The sequence below is a fragment of the Lacerta agilis genome, chromosome 14 (assembly GCF_009819535.1).
Source record: "Lacerta agilis isolate rLacAgi1 chromosome 14, rLacAgi1.pri, whole genome shotgun sequence".
In the NCBI taxonomy this organism is placed as follows: Eukaryota; Metazoa; Chordata; class Lepidosauria; order Squamata; family Lacertidae; genus Lacerta; species Lacerta agilis.
The window spans coordinates 29342418-29361141 of NC_046325.1; the positions used below are offsets into that span (position 1 = coordinate 29342418).

General features: G+C 42.4%; 1 protein-coding gene across 8 annotated transcripts in view; it reads right to left on the reverse strand.

The window, feature by feature from the left end:
• ATP6V0A1 (ATPase H+ transporting V0 subunit a1) overlaps nucleotides 1-18724 on the reverse strand; it is a 41834-nt gene that overhangs the window by 22138 nt on the left and 972 nt on the right. For 4 of the 8 annotated variants that reach the window (XM_033170762.1, XM_033170767.1, XM_033170766.1 and 1 more), the window contains exons 2-10: nucleotides 17147-17308; nucleotides 16386-16464; nucleotides 15374-15471; nucleotides 14622-14750; nucleotides 7625-7728; nucleotides 5544-5670; nucleotides 3546-3628; nucleotides 3309-3402; nucleotides 638-850 (exon numbers count right to left, since the gene is read on the reverse strand). In XM_033170762.1, coding sequence (XP_033026653.1) covers nucleotides 638-850; nucleotides 3309-3402; nucleotides 3546-3628; nucleotides 5544-5670; nucleotides 7625-7728; nucleotides 14622-14750; nucleotides 15374-15471; nucleotides 16386-16464; nucleotides 17147-17263 — 1044 coding nt within the window. In that variant the 5' untranslated portion in view covers nucleotides 17264-17308. Of the gene's footprint in view, nucleotides 1-637; nucleotides 851-3308; nucleotides 3403-3545; nucleotides 3629-5543; nucleotides 5671-7624; nucleotides 7729-14621; nucleotides 14751-15373; nucleotides 15472-16385; nucleotides 16465-17146; nucleotides 17315-18724 lie in introns of all 8 variants that reach the window. The other 4 variants (XM_033170768.1, XM_033170765.1, XM_033170769.1 and 1 more) reach the window with 2 other exon arrangements.

An 18724-nucleotide genomic window follows, 5' to 3' on the forward strand; every position in this document is an offset into this window, starting at 1 on the left:
GGTAGTTGTTTATTCCCTTGACCTGTGATGGGAGGGTGGGCGCCACTACCGAGAAGGCCCTCTGCCTGGTTCCCTGTAGCTTTGCTTCTCGCAGTGAGGGAACCGACAGAAGGCCCTCGGCGCTGGATCTCAGTGTCTGGGCTGAATGATGGACGAGTCCAGAACTAGAAGAATTCAGTTGTTCTGACGCTACAGAGTCAGAAAGGGGATCCAAGCTGTGGGTGTATCTTTGTTATAGGCTAAAAATTCTAGGAGAGTCTCTTCCCTTCAGAAAGAAGTGAGGAATGTGGGCCAAAGGCCATGTTTGTTTTCAAAGTCAGACAGATTTCAAATGAATGCACTGTGCTCTTCTCCCATTTTGAGGGTGGAGACAAAAAGGGAAAGAAATAGATTGCCACTGAAATATCCACACAAGTATCAGGGTTGGAGAAGAAGCACATTTGTCAAGGCCAAAACAGTACTTTGTGTCCACACACGAAACTAGCCACGGCTATTCTGCAGTCCTGTTTAGACTCAGGACACCTGTATCCAAAAACCAAGCGTCTTTTGGGAAAAGCAGCAGATTTCACTGGAAGTGTGCACCAGCAGCGTTTTCAGGGCATAGCAGTAGAGTCAGAGTGGTATGAATTGTACTTACCGTGCCCCGCCTGAGGGCGAACTGGATGGAGTCAAGGTCAGCAACGGGACACCAGACTTCGGCAATGAGACATTTCTGGGTCACATCAATGTTGCAGAGGTTCAGGGTGTGGTAGATGGCCTTCATCTTGCGCACCTTTATGAACCAGACACGGACGTTCTTGGCAGCAGCCTGCAGGACCCTCTGTCGGTGATCCTCAGTTTGGTTCAGCACCTGAAGGGGAAGAGGGACTGTGTCACATAAGGCCAAGCTCGAAGATGCTGAACTGCATTCCAACACTGTCTAATTCTGAGATGTTCTGCTGTAACAGAAGATATAGGAAGCCTGGAACAAAGACCGTGGTTGTGTATATTACAGATTTTGCATCCAGAAAACAGGGAATTACGTGCTCCAATTAAAATAAATGCAATTACCCATAGTCTTAACATGCAATGTTTATTCTGCTTTGCATTAACCAAGGAAAGATGAGACTCAAATGGGGCGTTCATCATTCTCTCCCCTATCATCTATGGAAATTTTACTTAGCCCACTCTAGCTTGAGACTTCACATATTTTCAGATCCTATTTTTGCAGCCATACAGGCTACAAACTTTGTATCTTCCCTCCCCCCCCCCGGCCTTCTCCGGATGTTTTTTGTTGTGCAGCAGACAACCATGTCCAAGCCTCCATGGTGCAATCCCACAAATCCCTTCCATCCCAAGAACACCAAGATATTTAGCTGAAGGCAGAGGGAGGGAATGGTAACTACGCAGTGGTGAGGAAGACTGAAAAACGGGGGTGGATAGGACCACCCCTGCTCACGAACTCTGCAGTTCCAACCGTGTTGTTGCAGTTACATATGGTACATATCCCACAGCATCCCTGCCAAGTACGCCAAAAGAACAAATTGCTTGCATTCCCAGTAAGAGAATGTTCACCCCTGCCCCACCTCTGCTGGCATTTGATAGAAAAATGCAGCATGGGGGGTGGGGGGTGGAAAGACTGAGTGGGGAGTTTCTCAACTTCGGCAGATTTCTTGTGAAAAAGACCAGATTGCTTCAAAACTTTACATCTGAAAAATGACCATATACACAGAATAAGTCTACGAAAATGACTAAAACAATATAACCACTCTGGAAGCTATAGCAAAGCCGCCTTCTGACAGTACCCAAAAACCAACAAATGACCCACAATTAGTGCTTTACAGAGGGCTAAGCAGAGCTGCATTTGTTACCTCCACAAGAAGTGCAGCCCATTGCCTCAGGGCAATGGCTGAGCCCAACGTACTGTGTAAAATTCCACCTTTTTTTATTTCATGGAAAGGATCTTCAGTAGGGCCTTTGCTTAAAGAAAAATATGTCGAGGCAGAAGAGGGGCTCTGCAAGACTAGGATATCTCAGGCTAAGTTAGCTCCTTGAATTGGGCCAAGAAGCTAGCCAGCAGAGTTAATGGCTAGAGACAAATGCAGCCCCTGAATGCAAAATAGCCAGTAAGCAGATGGCCTGGCATTCTTCGAAGGTTACTTTCTGAAATCATTCAGAGAAACCAAAAGCAACTCAAGGCTGGCATTGAACACCCGCTAGAAGCTCCAAATCAAGTAACAAGATGTGGTAGCTTACAGTGCCAAAAACGTCCAAGGTCTAAGAGAATCAGCAAGTAGAAATTCGCCCTGCCAATTCCCAGGAGGAGAGAGTCTACAAAGGCTACCGAAGTTGCATACCCAGCCAGGGAAGCAGATTGAAATGACTTAGGAAAGGATGTCTCATTCAGGGAAGCTTAGTCAGGTGTCACAAGGAACACTGGAAAAGTATTGGGACCAGGTTACCTAAAGGACCTTCTTCATCCATATGATCTTGCCTGTGTATTGAGATCAAGTATTTTCAGTGACCCCACCTCTATGCATTCTTTACCCACTAAGATAGGTATTAACGTTTTTAAGCAGGATTTTAAAAAACCATCTATACCACCTTGCTTTTTTCCTGTTGAGTGGTACCGGTATTGCAGTGCTGAAATTTAAATTGTTTTGAATCATGTATACTATTACCCAGAGCTCCTTAAATAGTTGTTTTTATTTTATCTATTTTCATTATTGTTTACCATTGTAAGCAGCCTTGTGAGGGTGTCTACCCTGAGATATGGCCTAAAAATACTTCATTAAGAAAATAGTTATAGCCTATGGGGTTGTTGTTGTTGTGGACCAGAGCCAACATGTCAAAAGCAGGGAATGGTTGCTTAACTGGACCGTTACTGGGAAGAAGGAATGGTGTGTGTTCTCTGGTTTGCTTGATGCCCAACACTCATATATAATTCCTGAGATGCTACTTGAGCATGTGAACTTCACAAGTGCAGCACAGAAGCTTGCCAACAGAAGGAGGGACAGTTTGCCCCTCTTGTCCAGTAAAGAAATGTGCATTGACAGCAACCGCAGCCTAAAAAGACACTGGAAAACAGGCGCAACAGGAGGGTGCTTAAAGCCACATCTGATTCTAGGGACACCTGGCAGTTAGCTTTCACAGCCAAATTATCTGTCCGCTTAGATCAATGAACACCACACCCCCTATTAGAGTATACAAGTGAAGATAAACATCCCCAAGGGAAGGAAACCACAATAGAGAACAATTCAAAGCTCAGGAGGAGCACCAAGAGGAAAAAACCTGATCATTCCCCACCCCCACTCGTGCATCTTTCATACCATCTGAAGGTCATCGATTCTGGTGTTGACTCCAGCAGCCATTTCCTTCCTTTCCTGTGGAGTTTCTGGACAGGGGTAGAGAGAAGCCCGGAATCTGAAAGGCACAGAGTCTGCTCAGTGACAAAGTGACAACACAGCTAATATGATGGAGTGCTCACCACTTGAAAGCCAGCTCTACATGAATTTAGAATGAGCTGCCTGAACTCCAAGAACCTCCCATATTTCCAACTTGCTTACCCTTCACAGATCTTCTTGACTCGGTTTTTCAGCTGGTCACCTTGGAAGAAAATAATGAACACCGACTTGTGCACATAGTCCCCCTAGAAGAGAGGGGGGAAACCAATGCAGGGAGAAGCCTTCAAAAAACAGTGGAATAAGCTTCTAGGGTTAGCCCTTCAAAACCTTTAACACTAATATGGAGCCATTTCCTGGGTCTCAACTACACACACACACCCAGCAGCCTGCCAACATCTTTAGCATTAGGGAGCCTTTCAAAATGTATCCAGTTCCACCTCAGACCCAGCAAGGCTCTCATACGTGTTCCAGGGAGAGGCTACCGAGTAAACTCATTGTGCTTTTGCAGAATAATTGAGGGGGGCAGGGGAGGAGGAGAAGCAGCAGAGATTAATAACCCTATCTAATTAAGTTTGGCTGGTATAAAGAGGAATTGCAATGTAACCAGAGAACCCAGGCAGATAAGCCTAGCAGCTGACCAAGGACACGATCTGCAGTAAACAAGCAGAAGGAAAAGGAGTGAATGGAAAGGAACTGATGTATGCGGTGGACTTTAGAGTCCAAACCCTTGAACTCTCCGGGGAGGCCAGCAGTGCATTCTTCAGGCAGCTGGCTGGGCTCAGATAGCGACTTCCCCCCCTTCCTGCATTTGTTCAAGAATAAGACACCGGGCTACCTCCATTAGGAAACTTTTGTGCAGCCTTGATATGAGAATAGGGGCATTGGGTGGGTGCAACCTTGTTGTCCATTACACTTTCCTCTGCTAAGGATGAAGGCGGCTGATTGCTATGATTCCGACTGCCTTCTCTAAGACAAAGACATTCTGAATCCTAAGCTGGGGTTGTGCTTTAAAAATATATATCCCACCCCACAAACAGCTAGTTTCTGTAGCATATACAGACATGCAAATGAAGGAAAAATGAGAAGATTTGCTTGTCTTGGACATTAGTAGACAGGTGGTAGGAACAAAAAAAAACTTCGACTGGGGGCTTTAAACTGTGTTGTGGGAGGAAGAGAGACCTCTTTTCTGCCTCTCACACACCCATCTGAACTTTTCACAAATCCTAATTTCACCTTCACTGTAACTGATGTTTGGTTTCTCAAACAAGACACCCAAGAGTCAAGCCTGCCTGGAAGCATTTCCCAAGACAGGGTAACCCCCAAGCCCAAATTCTAGAGTAGCTGGCATTATTCAAGCTCCATGCTACTTACTACCTTGTATAATAATACTAATACTAATACTAATAATAACAACAACAACAACAACAACAACAACAATAATAATAATAATAATAATACTGTAATAATAATTTATTTTTTCTACCCCATCTGGCTGGGTTTCCCCAGCCACTCTGGGCAGCTTCCGACACTCAAATTAAGATTAATACCATTATTTGTCCTCATTACTAACCCTGTTAATACCGTTAGTTGTTTAAGTTAACAAAAGCCGGTCTATGTGTGTCATTTAACAGTTCATTTCAGGATCCGTTTTGATTACATTTTAAAAATGTGACAAATTTAATTATTATAGCACACCTATATTAGAATATGGAAATCAAGTCTATCCAATATTTAGAGAGCATTTGGTTTTTGAGCTCATTCAGCTAGCTTAATGTTCTTCTTGAGTGGAATAAAACCATACATAGCCAAAACTTCAACTGAGAATATATATTTTAAGGATATTGACATAGAACTCTTTTGAGGATGTCTTTGAGGGTACTGAGATAAAAGGTAACTTCTATAAGTGAATTGTACAGCTGTCAAAAGAAAAGACCACTTTTAAAATTTCACGATCCTACACCTCCACATAATGAGCGCGTTATCAAATGGCTTCAAAGCAAGCGGGCAGTTATGTTTCAGATCCAATTAAAATATGACTTCTCCCTGATCCACAATAGAAGTCAAGCTTTTGTTAAGAAGAATACACTGTAAGAAGTTAGGCTGCAAGCTTTCATCTCGACAGCCCACAGCAGCCTGCGGCTGCAAAAGCAGTCCTTATACCGTCACAGGGTCCTCCAGCGGATTTTCAATTTCAGCCTGACGCAAGAAGACATTTCCACGACACACCCTCCACAGCATCCGCTCAAAGGTAGGGATCCGCTCACGACTGATCACACCAGCCACAAATCTGAACACAATGGAAGTCATAAAAAAAGAAAGAAATTAGTACGCATTCAGCAATGTTCCGTTCAGTGCAGGGCCTAGAAGACACACAGACAGATACTGTAAAAACAACAGAAAGCAAGAGAGGGCCCCAACACGAATGGTTTGGTGAATGTGAAAGGGAAACAAGCCACTGTCTATGCAATTTTAGTTAAAAAAAAAAAAAAAGAGGTAGGATTCAAACTCTGTTTCTTCCAGCGTTAAAAACTATGTGACTTCTAGAAAACATCTGAAGGCAGCCCTGTTTAGGGAAGTTTTAAATGTTTGATTCTATTTTTAATATTCTGTTGGGAGCCGCCCAGAGTGGCTGGGGAAAAATATATTATGATTATGATTATTAAGAAGCCACTTTTGCTCTTTTGTGCTACACCTACAGAAACGCTTGACACACTGTGGCTAAGGAAGCAGAACTATGGTTTGGCATGAGATATAAACTGGCAATCCTTGTTTTGCAACTGACCAGCAAAGCAAGATGGGAAACTGTGCTTTGAGGTGGATTTGCGAATCGGTGTCTGAATTGACCAGCTATACGTTACAGTCTACTCCCAGAGACTGCTCCACCAAGGATGCTGAGTGTTGAGACAAAGGAAAAACAAGGCAGCCAAGCAATGTACACACCACATATTATACCTACTGTATGTTCGGAACCTCAAACCATTATGTGTTCTAGATAGTTAGTTCAAAGCGTGGTTGGCATTAACATCTGAGCTGAGGCAAAAATTAGCAAATGTTATAGAAATAAGACCTAAAGAAGCTACATTCTCAAAGAGCTGGAAATTTGCTGCAGGACACTATTTGTTAAAATGGTCCATATAACATGATTCATTCTTCAGCAATTATATAAAAAAAAAACTAAGATGCACTACATAAAATAAGACAAGTGAATATCAAGTACAATACTACGTGAAATCAAACATGAGAATGGAAGCTGAACCAAATTAATGCAGGCAGAAAAACACATAGGATTTTCATTTGGCCTGATTTTTGCACGCTAATATAAGGACAAATTTTAAAAGGTAAAGGTAAAGGGACCCCTAACCATTAGGTCCAGACGCGGACGACTCTGGGGTTGCGTCGCTCATCTCGCTTTACTGGCTGAGGGAGCCGGTGTACAGCGTCCGGGTCATGTGGTCAGCATGACCAAACCACTTCTGGCGAACCAGAGCAATGCACGGAAATGCCATTTACCTTCCCGCTGGAGCGCTACCTATTTATCTACTTGCACTTGATGTGCTTTCGAACTGCTAGGTGGGCAGGAGCTGGGACCAAACAATGGGAGCTCACCCCGTCGCGGGGATTCAAACCACCAACCTTCCAAACGGCAAGCCCTAGGCTCTGTAGTTTAGACCACAGCGCCACCCACGTCCCTAAGGACAAATTTAGTAGATCTTTAACTGAAAATCATTATTTCCATGTCAGCCTTTCGGAATCTGAACAAAATCCACTTTTGTGTAAATCTAGAACTCTGTTTATCAATTGTTGGTGCACATAAAAGGCATCCATAGCAGCTGTCAAGACTATCCAAATATCAAAGCAACACTACAAGGAGATAGAGTGAAGAGTGAAAACTGATAAGCTACAGAAATTCTACATTATCTGCACCGCTTGGGGCCAATATTTATTTGGTTCTTTACATTTCCAAAAACACAAAAGTGGAACTGCTGTCGGTTAACTGCTTTTCTGTCAACAATCTGGCACGAGATGCATCCTGTTCAATCAGATCTAGTACTGAGCAACTTAATTCAAATTCAGCTAAATAATATTAACACCAAGAAATAGCTTGCTCTCCTCAAAGGAATCAAGAATAGTACGGAAGAACGCAAACCCAAGTCCTACGGCCTTAACCAATCGTGCCTGACATGCAGAAGAGATCCTACAGAACACAACTGATGCTGCTGAAAAGTGAAAGTTGCACGTACCCTAATCGTAGTGGGGTTCCTCTTCCCAGTTCACTCGGCTCCAGCAGAGACGAAGACTCCTCCAACAGGTCGGGATCCGCCATCTGCTGATGATGCAATTCAGCCTGAATTCACAAATCAATTAACATCTAATGAAACTAGTTAGTGGCATGCAGGGGGATGAGGAACCAGGAGATGGATGGAGAGAAGCAAAGAAATACCAAAGGAGGAAAAAATGAAAGAAGAGAAGGCTCTAGGAGGATGTGAAGAAAAGGTGAGCAAGGCATCTCCACAAAGCCAACAGAGGGAGAGTGACAGGATGCTTGCGAAACACAGACCTTCCAAGCTGGACATAAAAACTGCAAGTTAAGCTCCGAAGAAATATGGTGGGAAATGGGCAATCCCTCATTCAAGCCTCTGCAGACTTTTGAAAAAGGAGTCTCCGCCCCCCCTTTTAAATGCCACCGTGCAACTATGCAGCTGGTCTGTACTGTGGTGCATGCGATCAGCCTCAGCAAAGATGCTCCAGGCTCAATAGAGAGAAGCAAACATGTACATAGAAGCTGGAAGAAAGGCAAGAGGTTGTCTGGCCAAGAACTGGATGAAATATATACCAGCTTCCTCAAACTTGGGTCTCCAGCTCTTGTTGGACTTCAATTCCCATCACCCTAGCTCGCAGGACCAGTGGTCAGGGATGATGGGAGTTGTAGTCCAACTGGAGACTGAAGTTTGGAAAACACTGCTATATACCCAGGGCTATGTATACTGTGAAACTTAGGGAGAGGATAACAAAATATCAAAATTCAGCCAAAAAGTAAACCATGTTCTACACTAAACAAAGTTAGGTGTCAGTAGGTTATGATCAAGCAAACTAAAGTGTCTACCTACTTGTAATTTATTCTGCTTCTGTTACTAACGGGGAATAGCAAGAGTTATGTAGGCACTGAAGCTCAGCCCTGGAAAGCCTCCCAGCGCCTATTCCATTTTCTGTGATTTCAGCAGGCATTTCCTATGTATTTTTCCTGCCTAGTTTCACAGCCAGAGGAGTCTAAACCTTTGCTTTACTTACTTACTTACTTAATAAAATGTATATACTGCTTGATTGGAAAAAGAAACCTCAAAGTGGTTTATGAAAGATGAAACAGTAAAGTCAAGAAAACTTTACAACCCTACTTCAAAACATACAAAAGTTTAAAGTACTAAAACAGATTAAAGATTGCTTTAAGAATTTTAAATGTGGATTTTAGGGTGCTTATACCCAACACCAGGGCCTAAAAATTTGAAACAGAATTCTGCAAGCTGAATCAGAACTTAGGCAAGTCATCATAATATCCTATTATGAATGATTTATTATGAAATGTGATTGCTCTGTCCAATTTATTCTGCTTTTGCAAAGAACATGGAGGACCCAGCTACAAATAATAGAAATCTCATTAGCAATCCTCACTGGCTTCCGAGATTTCAGCAGGGTTCGCCCACACACTTCCAAGAATACTCTGCCATAATGGCTAGGAAAGGGCTTTTATTATTTCTTCTTATTTCAATATGATCAAGAAGCCAGGTTCTAAAGTTACAGCATAATCTTGTCTTATACCAAGTTCTGTGCTTGCACAGAATATACACAGCCCCGATTTATTTGAACAGATTGACCTTGCAGAAAGATTTGGAGAGGAACAAGGTAATTTTATATCCCCCAAATGCTAATAACTTGCTATTTCTGCACCTTGGGTGAACCCCACAAAGGGGACTTTTGACACCCTTTCCCCCCAGCATGCTTTATTTCAAACAAAGCATGCATGACTTAGAACACTTGCACACATTTGTTTATTATTTAATTTCTTTTATGAATTGTTTCCCCTAAAACATCTTTTTAGCTGGAATTCACGACTTAATCATTTCCCCCTGTAACTTGCTGGCTAAGACTTAATGGAAACTTAACTTGCGCAAGCGCTCATGATATAGCTCAGGAAGGATGTTGATGCTACACCCTCAGAGGCAGCATTAACATGACAAAACAGTTTAAATCATTTCCACCTTGACACAGCCCATTCGGTAAAGAAAACACTTGGAGAAAAGAAGCAGATGTAGCTTTAAAATAAGACATCGCCTTCCAACACGCATGCAAGGGGCTCCTGCAAATGAGGGGCATGAGAATCTGAAGACACACATATCAAACCAAGCAACTGGCCATGAGAACAGACCACAGTCTAGCAGCACAGGCAGACTGATTTGCTATTCAGAACACAAAGGGGCTCCTAAGATATCCCTGAAATTGTAAAATGCACAAGCTTTCAGCAACAGGGTAATAAGGTGGGAGCGTGCTGAAATATGCTCCCCTGGTCTTCCAATTCCTTCTCCGATCTATAGCAGGAATGTTGAACTTGTGACCTCTCCCGATGATATTGGATGACAACTCTCATCATCCATGCCCATTGACCATGCTGACTTGGGCTGATGCGAGTACAACAGCATCTGAAGGGCCACAGGTTCCCCATCCAATCCACAGTTACAATACTTCAAGGAGGAGAGGACAGAGAGTGAAGAAAGAGCAGTGAGTGGAGGGGCCCCCTGTTCCCCATCCTTTGGACCTCCTGGGAAACTCAACAAACTTGCTGCACCTGGAACTGGGTGTGGAGAGGACAGCTGAATGGGTCACAGCTGTGGGCAGCCTGAGGAAGTACTATCCACCTTGGCTCTGCCCATTAAGAGTCTAGAGTGAGAGACTAGGGTAATATCTTCACCTATCTATTTCATTCTACATGTAGCAAAACAGATGTGTGGGGTAAGTCCCACGTAAGAAATGCGTTGGCAGGATTCACATGATATCCTGGCAGAAAGCAGTATCATGCAAACTAGCCCTAATTCTTCCATTTTCAACTCTCCTATTCATGATACCATTTCACAAAGATAATCTGCTTTCAATGCCTCTTTGCTCCCTCCTAAATCTCCCCTTGTTGTGCCTACCACCATGCTGAAGTCCCCTGCCTGACTGTTCAAGGAATGCAACAAAGAAAGCAGGAAATTAAATGCCAGCATACTCTATAAAACACAGCTCCTCCAACATACGTACGTGGAGAACACAAATGGCTGGGGTTTTTTTAAAGCCAAAGATCTTGAACTGCATTTTCAAGTACAAAAATGTTTATTTCTGTTGCAAAAGGTAAAGGGACCGCTGACTATTAGGTCCAGTCGTGGACGACTCTGGGGTTACGGCGCTCATCTCGCTTTACTGGCCGAGGTAGCCAGCGTACAGCTTTCCGGGTCATGTGGTCAGCATGACTAAGCCGCTTCTGGAGAACCAGAGCACTGCATGGAAACGCCGTTTACCTTCCCACCGGAACGGTACCTATTTATCTATTGTACAAGTCCTCAAATTATGTTATAGGGAGCCTCCCCGTGCAAAGGAAGGAAAATGGAAGTCAGCAAGGGGCAGGGAGGTAAAGACTTGCTTCAAACCTTGTGTCACTTCTGCCTTCAACTTGATGACAATGTCTTAGCTTTGGTTTGTTGTTTGGGATGGCCAAGCTCAGACCCAGTGATAGTTCCTGCTAAAGAGGACTGAATTTTATCAGCATCTCTTATACCAGCAAGCAGCAACCACCCCACAACTTGAAGAAGAAAGGCACAATCAGAAAGCTCTCCTACAAGAGCATCCTTTTTATGGCATTTTATGTTTTATTGTACTTGCATATTACTTTTACACCACCTTAGATTTTTTTTTTTTAATATGAGAGGCACTCTATAAATACTTTAGCTATTGTCCAGGGTGTGCAGCTCAAGGTCTTTCTGCAATGGATACACAAAACATCACACACACACACACACACACACACACACACACACAAGCTCTTGAGCGAATGGCAAGAGTAAACACAGATACAGTTTTCACAGTCCGCAACAACTGCAGCAGGGACCACCAAAAGGAGGAACAGATGACAGACGGAGAATGAGAACTAAGGACTGAAGATGATGACAGAAAAGAAAGAAACCAGAGGAAAGAGATGGAAACTGCATGCCATTAACCATTACTTTTCCAGTCTTCTTCCAGTCTATTCTGGGGCACTTATGGTTAATAGATCCAGAGATATTTCTCCAGCTCTTACTGTTCTTCACAAAGCAAAAATATGAAGACCGAGAAAAGAATCATCACCATTTTAGCAGAATCAAAACCATTGCATCCTTTTTCATTGGCAAGAAATGGCTACGCTGGCATTGTGGTCCCATTCATTAATTGTCAGGCCCCATCTTCCCTCCTGCAGCTCCCACAACTGAATTCAGGGTCCACAGATCAAAGACTTGCCTCGCAAACCATTTCTTGCTGTCAAGTTATGAATATTTCACAAACTCCCCCAAAGTTTTACAAAGTCTTCAAATGTTGAACTGCAGCAGCAAGTTTCTCAGTGGTTTAGGGGGGGGGGGAAGATGATTGAGCAACAGTTCTGTTGTGCCATCTTAAAAACCGCTCCCTAAATTAGAATCACTGACAGGACCATCATCTATTTATGTGAAGCTCTTTCAAAGAACAAACATGAAGCAACTCATGACTCTGAGGAAACTACATTTCAGTGGAAAGTTACACAGTACATACTATTCACCATGGCCTGTTTAGTCTAAACAGTTGCTCAGATGGGCCCTCAATCCTAAAAACATTAAAAAGAGACTTTGTAGAGGCAACTGCACCATTCAGCAAGCACTACTATTCATTATACCCTGTTTAGATTTTGAAGTTGAAAAGCAGTGAAGGCCTAGCTCTCTTAAGCAGCAGAAGACGTGGCCAAACCTGTGTCTGGAATGTACTACTTCAGACCACAGGTGGAGTTCCAGTGATGGGATGTTCCACCACACAAAATATCCTGTATGCAGAAAACAGGCATGCTGCTTAGAAGGGATTGTTCTTTTATATGAAGAAGCTCGCCATCATGTGATCCTGCTGTAAATGTTCACATTTACACTACGTATTTAGTACAAGTAAGCACTTGGAAGAACTACAACTGCAGCAATGCCCAAGTGGGAAAACCTGGAAAAAACATTTGCTGGACAATGCGCTGAAAACAAAAGTTCAGCTGTCATTAAGGGCAAAAATCAAAATCATCACATAACTGACCTAAACTCAATGTTAGGTAGCTGGTGTTGTGCAGTCCAACATAAGGTTGCTCTTCTGCTGGTATGACACTTAAGTTGGCCATCAAACAACACACAAAGCTCAACATTTACACACATAGATGCAGGTTGCCGAGCCAAAGTAAAATTAACCAGCACTTGTTGCACCAAGATTGGACACTTCCCCAAACACTACATGTTCAAGTGTTTTTCCACAACTGTGAAGGGTCAGGAACTTCATTTTTATTTCAAAGGTGGAAGTTGAGCATATATCCACCTAATCCTAGCTGTCACATTTCTAAGTGCTCCAGCTGCTTCAAGTATTTCTTGAGGACCAGTTGAGCACTGCACCTCAGACAGAACAAGCTGTCCATGCAGCCCCCTGCCTTAGTGTTAGGTGGATGGTTAACAGCAAAGGATCATATCAGAAATGTTAGAAAGGCCCTTTCACCATGGTCAGCAATTAATTTTTACCAGAGGCCACATTTGTAACTAAGCTAGGTTATGGCTATCGATGCTCCTGACAAAAAAGCAAATTTTTGCTTATATATTTGTTTATCCTGTAACATTTACTCTCAACATTCTGAGATTTCACCAGACACTGCCTTCAATCCTACCTTGGCACCCTTAACAGGCAGACACTCAGTTTAAAATATACACATGCCAAGATTCCTCAGGATGCTGAATGTCACATCCAATACCAAATTCCACACTTAGATGGCAGCTGCAAAACCCAAAGCACAACTCATGTGTGTGATGTGTCCAGGAGGCACCACCCCAACCGACCACAGCTTACAAACTGCTTTTCAACACTTGAAGACAAGGAGCTTAGACCCATTATTGATTATATTCCCCAAGCACCCACATTATCATCCACAAAGCAAGAGCAGAGGCAGCAAAAAAGTGTTGTTGTTTTTCAAAGAAGGAAAGCAAGATCCCATTTTGTTTACCTAACTCCATTTTTCTCTGAGTGCTGAATTAGAGGGAGGGTAGCACTACTGGACCATAGGCTTCAGGCCTCTACCAGGGCTCCAACTATCCAAGTTGAACATGAAATATCATGATCTGTTGCAAAAAGCCCCTTAATTGAGTCAATAACTCTAGAGTCTTGGAAACATAAATCTAAACATGTTCAGTACCATCATATCACCACCTGGAAGCACAGACTTTTTGAAAGCATTTGTTTGGATTTGCTAGTGACATTATTTTAATGGTGTGTCAAAAATAGTTGCTGATCCAGATTTTTTTAATTTCTGCCACTTTCTCTACTACCCTTCCTAAATGACTAACAGGACTAGAAAAATCCTAGCCAACTGGCTGCCCAGGTGCCTAGAAATCTGAAGGGCATGAGCAGCAAGTCCGAAACACATCAGGGCCTCCCAGCCTGACACCTAGGTAAGGCTTAGATTGTGCAAAGCTCTTGTTGACCTGCTCTAACATTGTGCTATTCAAGAGAGGGAGACAGATCACTTGCATCCATACTTTTCTTTCTTGTCTAGCTAGCAGAAACGAGGCTGGAAATATCCTAGCATCCAGTTTTCCTTATTACTGAAACTTTGATCCTAGCAACTGGGAATCTGGATAGGTGCTCTGCTTTCCAAGCCCTTTTCCATCATGCCCCCAGGAATCTTTTGGGAGTTCTACATGATCAAAGGTTTATACACCCTTCTGACAAGTGTCGGAGGAATATTTTACCTAGACATGAACACTCAGCAATTGCACATAATGTAAGCCATGGGGTGGCTAGCTCATATGTTTGCATGAATGATGGAAAACAACTTGTAGAAGTTTCTTGAAATCAAGGGGAGGCACTGCTGCCCAAAACTGCAACTTAAACAAGCGTTCTCAAGAAGAAAAGTGGAAGGTTGTGATGAGCTGGCCCAGCTGCATAAGAAGCAAAAACATCCGATATTCTGACCTCATCAAAAAACTGCTGAGTTTTGCGCAGTATAAATTTTAATTCCGTCAGCTCCAGGAAGTTCCTTTTCAGGGCTTCCTGGTTGGTATTAATCTCTTTGAGCTCATTTTCAATCTTCTCAAAGTTTGCCTGCAGAGAAAAAGAGAAGAGAGCGAGTTGATTATTAGCTATCAATATGCTGTAGCAGAGGCATCTTTTCCTCGATGTATGAACTGTCAGCTCCTTTAATCTCTCTATAGCCAAATTCAAATCCTATGCTATAATAGAGATAATCTTCTACATTAAAGAACTATTATTTTTACCTTTTACAGCCAGAGATGCCCTTGAACAAATTATATAAATCAGTAACTAAACTGTCATTGGCTGATGCATTTATGATTCCCTTTATTGGTAAACTAGAGACCTATAAAAGCTGGGCTCCCATCAAGGCTGCTTGGATGATTGCTTATGAAGTCATGAACAACTGCTGGAGCAAAACACTTTATTCCCTCATCCCCTATTGTGCACCACCTTCAGAACAAAGACCATGGCTAGTATTAAACCAAAGTTCTTTGTTGATGTCTGTACTAAGGAACTCTGGCTGAACAATGGTTAACAAACCAGGAAAATATGTCAGGGTACTCCCCCAGACTTTTCTGTAAAACTCTATTCAGCATCCAGTTCTAGCTATTTCCTCTGCAATCTGATTTTCCCACTCAATATTCACTTTTCACAGCCCTGTATCAAGAGAAATAAGCCGCAGTGTTATTTACCTCCAAATCAATCATGTCTCTGGGGAACGGCACCTCTGGATTCTCGCCAGTGTCTGTGATGGGAATATTGGCCTTCTTAATCTCCTTTTCCACAAACCCTAAAAAGGGGGAGAACTGTAATGAGGGGATGATTTAAGAAGAGCATGTAATATCATATATGTGAGAGAAGGCCTCATGGATCTGCATAATTCCCTTGTGCAACTGATCATCTGATGCCCCATTCCACTAGACCACACAAACACCTCCACTATGAACATCTCTTCTCACTTAAATAATCTACAAAATGATAGTTTAAAAGAAAATAGATTACTACCATATATATATTTTTGTTCTGATTTCATGATACCGGTAGTACAATGGATGCAGCATGCCTTAATAAATTACAATTGCAGGAGGACTAGATAATCACATGTCACTCTCCCCAGATCTATACTAAGGAATTTTGACCTTATGGGTTCATTTGCACACAATAAGGATATCTTAGACTTTTGCTAGTTGCTATTGGCATCTATTTTCCTTCTATATTATCTGTTATGCTGCTAACTATCATGTCACGTTCTATATCAGGCATAGGCAAACTCCGGCCCTCCAGATGTTTTGGAACTACAATTCCCATGATCCCTAGCTAACAGGATTAGTGGTCAGGGATGATGGGAATTGTAGTCTTGAAACATCTGGGGGCCCGGAGTTTGCCTATGCCTTTTCTATATCATATTCTTGTGGTTTGGATCCTGTTCTAATTTCTGCAACAATGTACAACATGCAGATTATTTAGCATAGCCACAGAAATCTGGGGATAGGTTTAATGGATCCCAGACTGATTTAGCCCCATCAGCCTATGCCAGGCATAGGCAAACTCGGTCCTCCAGAAGTTTTGGGACTACAACTCCCATCATCCCTAGCTAACAGGAACAGTGGTCAGGGATGATGGGAATTGTAGTCCCAAAACATCTGGAGGACCGAGTTTGCCTATGCCTGGCCTATGCACATGCAAGAGAAAGCAATGACATACTAAGTTTCCTGTCCATCTCTTCACACCTCCGGACTTCATTGACAAATTTACGCTGGAACACATTCACATCAGGGTTTAGCTGTCAAGAAGAAGAAAACATAATTTCTCACATGTGTGCAGTGACTGAAAACCAGTTGTTGCCCATCTCCAAACCCTTCTGTACCATTAACTATATTGGTGTGATGTCACAGAAAGCTCATGAACATTTTAACTGTTCAAAGAGAAAATGCAAAGGGTTGCTTCCTGATCAATAAAAGATCTATAAAGAGCCCATTTTTAGTTCCACCACCCTCAGAAGTTCAGAGAGCAGTGGCAGCCCAGGAGAGGGCATTCTCTGCAGCAGCCCCTTTGTTATAGAACTACCTATCTACAGTGGTGCACCTCGAACCTTCACTGTATGATTTCTGTTGTATGCTGAAGACATACCTCTTTCGTCTGGCCTTTGACATTTGAGATATCTTTTCAGGACCCATCCTATTCTTGCGATTGTCATTTGTTTCATACTGTTTTAATATTTTATTTTTAAATTTCTGTAACCTGTACAGGGACCTTATGATGAAGTCAAGTATGAAATTGAATACTTGATCATTGGAGGGCACAGAACAATCACCCACAACAAAAGGCAGCAACACTGATAGTCACAGAATATAAAGATGCTTCAGTTATATCCTAGTATGGGGGGGGACGACCCTTGAGCATAGGTAAGTTGTCACAAACAACAACGCAATAGATTGTGTGGACCAATAGGGCCAGATACATACATCTCGAAACTGGACCTTCCCAAGTTCTCCCAGTTCACTGACACAGCAATACGCTGCTTCAGACTGAAGGAAAAGTTGCGCAAGGGTCATTTCTTCACTCCGGAAGAGCTCCCCCATAGTGAGAGGGAAGAGCGAGACAAACTAGGGTGAGAATCCTTTTGCCTTTAAGAGAAAGAAAAAGGAGGATAAATGTAACTCACCAGAAAGGTATCAATTCTGTTATCTACCTTTTGGGGTACATGGAAGGCATATATTGTAGATTAATTTATATCTCTCTCATGAAGATTGAAAACTAGGACTGGAACACCTCAAATTGAATAAGAGAAGAGCATAAAAATTCTGAAAATATTACTTAAGGATTGTAAAAAAGGAAAGGCTATTCCATGGTGTCTCATTTTTATGTGCCACACACAACTAACTGCTACATTGCAGCACTCAAAGAATGCTGTTGCCTCTGAATTTCACCTCTCAGCTCAAGCTTCATGACCAGCTGCCCATCATGTGGCACTTCTGCAAGCTACTGCCCCAGAAACACAAGCAGCAGCCTATCAGCTGACAGCCATCTCCAGGGAAAAACTGTTACATAGCACTGCAGCAGATTTAGCTGGTTGCATAGGGATTCAGAGCTTATTTTCACTAAGGGATGGGAGAACATCCGGATGTCATAGTCCACAGGGATTATCCAGTGAAAGTAAAGTCTGGCTGGTTTTGCAGTCTCCTCAATCATGCTGATAGAAAGTGAGCCACTGTCAGGCTTGAGACATAAGAAATGCCACATCAGAATATGGGCCTAATCAGAGTCCAGAAATATTTCAACTTATTAACATATAAATGCAGATTTATTTATTTTTTTAAAAAAAGTGAATCATTTTTTGTTCTGCTTGGAAAGTCTCTTTCAAACAGTTGAGGCAAAACACTATGTAGAGATTTATCCAGTCCATACTTTTGTCTTGCTTACTACTGATGCTGTAAGTATTAATGTATCAATGATTGGAATGGTGTTCCTACTGCCCACTTGGTTTTTGATCAGTGGGCAAAAGAGAGAGGTACTTGGGAAATACATGTGAAAAGGGGTTAGTTTAATCTCCAGTTTGCTAGTAAAACTGAATTACTGTGTTGTGAAATGATGCATGTCTAAAAAGTGTGTCACCAACATGAAAAGTTTTGAAAGCTCTGACATAATTAATTCAATGAAAATAACGCACGGACATTGCTGCTCACTGGTTAAAAAGCAACACACATTATCCATGCTGAATGCTAACAATTACTGAGACTAGGAGCCTTTCCAAAAGATAAACTACAAATTAACTCTAGCATCTTACTCCAATAAGCCACTCAACAAGAGATGGGGGCATTGCAAGGGCACCACAGCAGCAGTATGACTGAACTTTGAGCTTATCTGCCCAAATGCCTGACAAATTTGTAAGGCCCAGCTCCAAGAAAAGTTGCAATTAATATTTTATACAAGCTAAGGTGCAACAACTGAATCAAATGTCATGTTCGATCACATGCTTTCACGTCAGAAGGATAGCATTAATGCATTAATAAAGTTAATAAGTGCTGGACGACAGGCGTCTG